At 46.6% G+C, this 2,486-nt stretch overlaps 1 protein-coding gene across 1 annotated transcript in view; it reads left to right on the top strand.

Annotated features, from left to right (window-relative positions):
* LOC118428664 (DNA-dependent protein kinase catalytic subunit-like) overlaps positions 1 to 2,486 on the top strand; it is an 86,731-nt gene that overhangs the window by 36,200 nt on the left and 48,045 nt on the right. The window contains 5 exon segments of the mRNA XM_035838775.1: positions 41 to 176; positions 901 to 993; positions 1,111 to 1,175; positions 1,502 to 1,604; positions 2,409 to 2,476. Coding sequence (XP_035694668.1) covers positions 41 to 176; positions 901 to 993; positions 1,111 to 1,175; positions 1,502 to 1,604; positions 2,409 to 2,476 — 465 coding nt within the window.

Here is a 2,486-nt window from a genome sequence, read left to right as displayed (position 1 = left end):
AATTTCTAATTGATTGATTGTTCCAAAATTGACCATTCAGGGAAGGGGCGGCCCTGTCCGACACCTTGCTGCAGTCCTGGCCCAAGCTCGCCCCCTGGTGGGAGGCAGGTGCACTGCAGGACAGCAAGTCCACAGCCCTGACTCTGCTGAGGAAGATCCTCATCATCGACTCGCAGGTCAGTAAAAACCTAGTAGTTTTAGATAGAACTTATAGTATCCATTGTTTGATTATACTGCTGCTGGGTCCCCTGACACAGGAGTGGGCAGCAGTGGGCTAGTCTTCACAGCGTGCTTCCAAGCAGCTCTGTCCAGTGGGTTCACGCTGGGAAGGCCGCACACTTTGATCTTCTTACAGACACACACCAAGATTTCCTGTGTCTACCATGACCTCTGTTTCCCGACAACTGCATTTTGGTGATGGTGATGATGCAGCGACTGGCTCGTTCAATGTTTACGACCACTGGAGTCGGCAAGATCTTTTAAAATAGACATCCGAGTCAATAGGGTCTGTTCTCATTAATTTGTCACAGGATCGTTACACGAACACAAACTAAAAGCAGTTCGGATACAGTGCAACATGCGTCATACAGAATTTGGCTGTTTATCTTTTCTGAAAAGGCTGTCTTGGATCTTTATTCATTTGGCAGTTATTTCTTAACGAAAATTTTACAACACCAAAACTGTACTAAATCAACCTGCATCTTAGGATAAATATGACCTTGCAGCATATCTGATGCGGGTAGACGAAGGCATCTGTCATTATTGTAAGTTCTATGATTGTGCCATCTCAGTTAAGAAAGCTTTAAGAAACCACTAGTACTGTTGCTCATTTTCACACCTAGTGGCAGATTTATACACTCAGATAGAAGATAACATTTCTTCTGATTGTTCTATCCCCAGGTGTCCCGTGACCCCGCCCACCCCGCCTTCCGACCCGTCTTCTCCATGTACCTGGACATGCTGACGGACTCAAGGTCAACACTGCCCTTCAAGGTCAGCATACAGTCAAGTTCACATGAAGTTTGGCTGTTTAAGATAACAGGCTTGATGTTCATGCCATAAAATGAATCAGACTCCATAAAGTGTAATCTTTTCTTTTGTACTCCCCAGAGCCAGGTTCTGGACCTGCTGCCATTTTTCACAGTCCTGCCACAGACTCAGCTGGCAGAACTCAAGTAAGTACATTCAAACACTTACATATGCACTATATACATGTAGGCATGACCTATCTTGGTCCTCTGTTTAGTAAATGAGCCAGTTTTGCGAAAGCCTGCAAAAGCCCCTGTCTGCATCTGTTACTGAGCATCTTTTCTGATGTGCATAAGAGTGTGTGGTTGACTTCAGGTTGTCCTATTAAGAACTAACAGACTATACTGTTGCAGTTTGTTCCAAACATATGCAGTAGACATAAGAAAATATTCTTATACAGAGGCCGCTCACTCCCTTCCCTCAGCCAAGGTGAGTTTTCCTGTTATATCTAACCTGTTTCCCCCCGCTCCAGAGCCAGACTGGACAGGATGGTTGCTGACAATTTCCCTTTGAAGTCTGCAGAGTTCCCACCAGGCAGCTCCAAGTACAACGACTACATCGGTGCTGTTACCAAGGTAACAAGATGAAAACATCTTTTTTTTTCTTGATATTGAATGTCATGTACTGGAGAGGCTTAGTTGCTGGAGCTGCTCATCAGTGCTGAAACTGCTGTTTGCCACTAATGGTGACTTTTCCCATGTATTACCCCCCAGCTGCTGAGTGCTCTGAAGCTGTCCAGCAGTTTGACCCTGCTGAAGCTGTTGATCAGTGTGGAACTGCTTGTTTGCCATTAGTTGTGACTTTTCCCATGTATTACCCCCCCAGCTGCCGACTGCTCTGGAGCTGTCCAGCATTTTAACCCTGCTGGAGCTGCCGATGAGTGTGAAACTGCTTCTTTACCATTAAGGGTGACTTTTCCCATGTGGCACTTTTCCCACAGCTGCTGAGTGCTCTGGAGCTGTCCAGTAGTTTGGCCCTGCTGGAGCTGCTCATCAGTGTGAAACTGCTGTTTGCCACTAAGGGTGACTTTTCCATGTATTACCTCCCAGCTGCTGAGTGCTCTGGAGCTGTCCAGCAGTTTGACCCTGCTGGAGCTGCTTATCTCCGTGGAACTGCTTGTTTGCCACTAATGGTGACTTTTCCCATGTATTACCCCCCAGCTGATGAGTGCTCTGGAGCTGTCTATCAGTTTGACCCTGCTGGAGCTAATCATCAATGTGAAACTGCTGTTTGCCACTAATAGTGACTTTTCCATGTATTACCTCCTAGCTACTGAGTGCTCTGGAGCTGTCCAGCATTTTAACCCTGCTGGAGCTGCTGATGAGCGTGAAACTGCTGTTTTCCAATAATGGTGACTTTTTACATGTATTACCCCCCAGCTCCTGAGTGCTCTGGAGCTGTCCAGCAGTTTGACCCTGCTGGAGCTGCTCATCAATGTGAAACTGCTGTTTGCCACT

The sequence above is a fragment of the Branchiostoma floridae genome, chromosome 13, assembly GCF_000003815.2.
Source record: "Branchiostoma floridae strain S238N-H82 chromosome 13, Bfl_VNyyK, whole genome shotgun sequence".
Taxonomy (NCBI): Eukaryota; Metazoa; Chordata; class Leptocardii; order Amphioxiformes; family Branchiostomatidae; genus Branchiostoma; species Branchiostoma floridae.
Note: the sequence above shows the minus strand (reverse complement) of the source record. Positions and strands in the feature narration are given on the sequence as shown.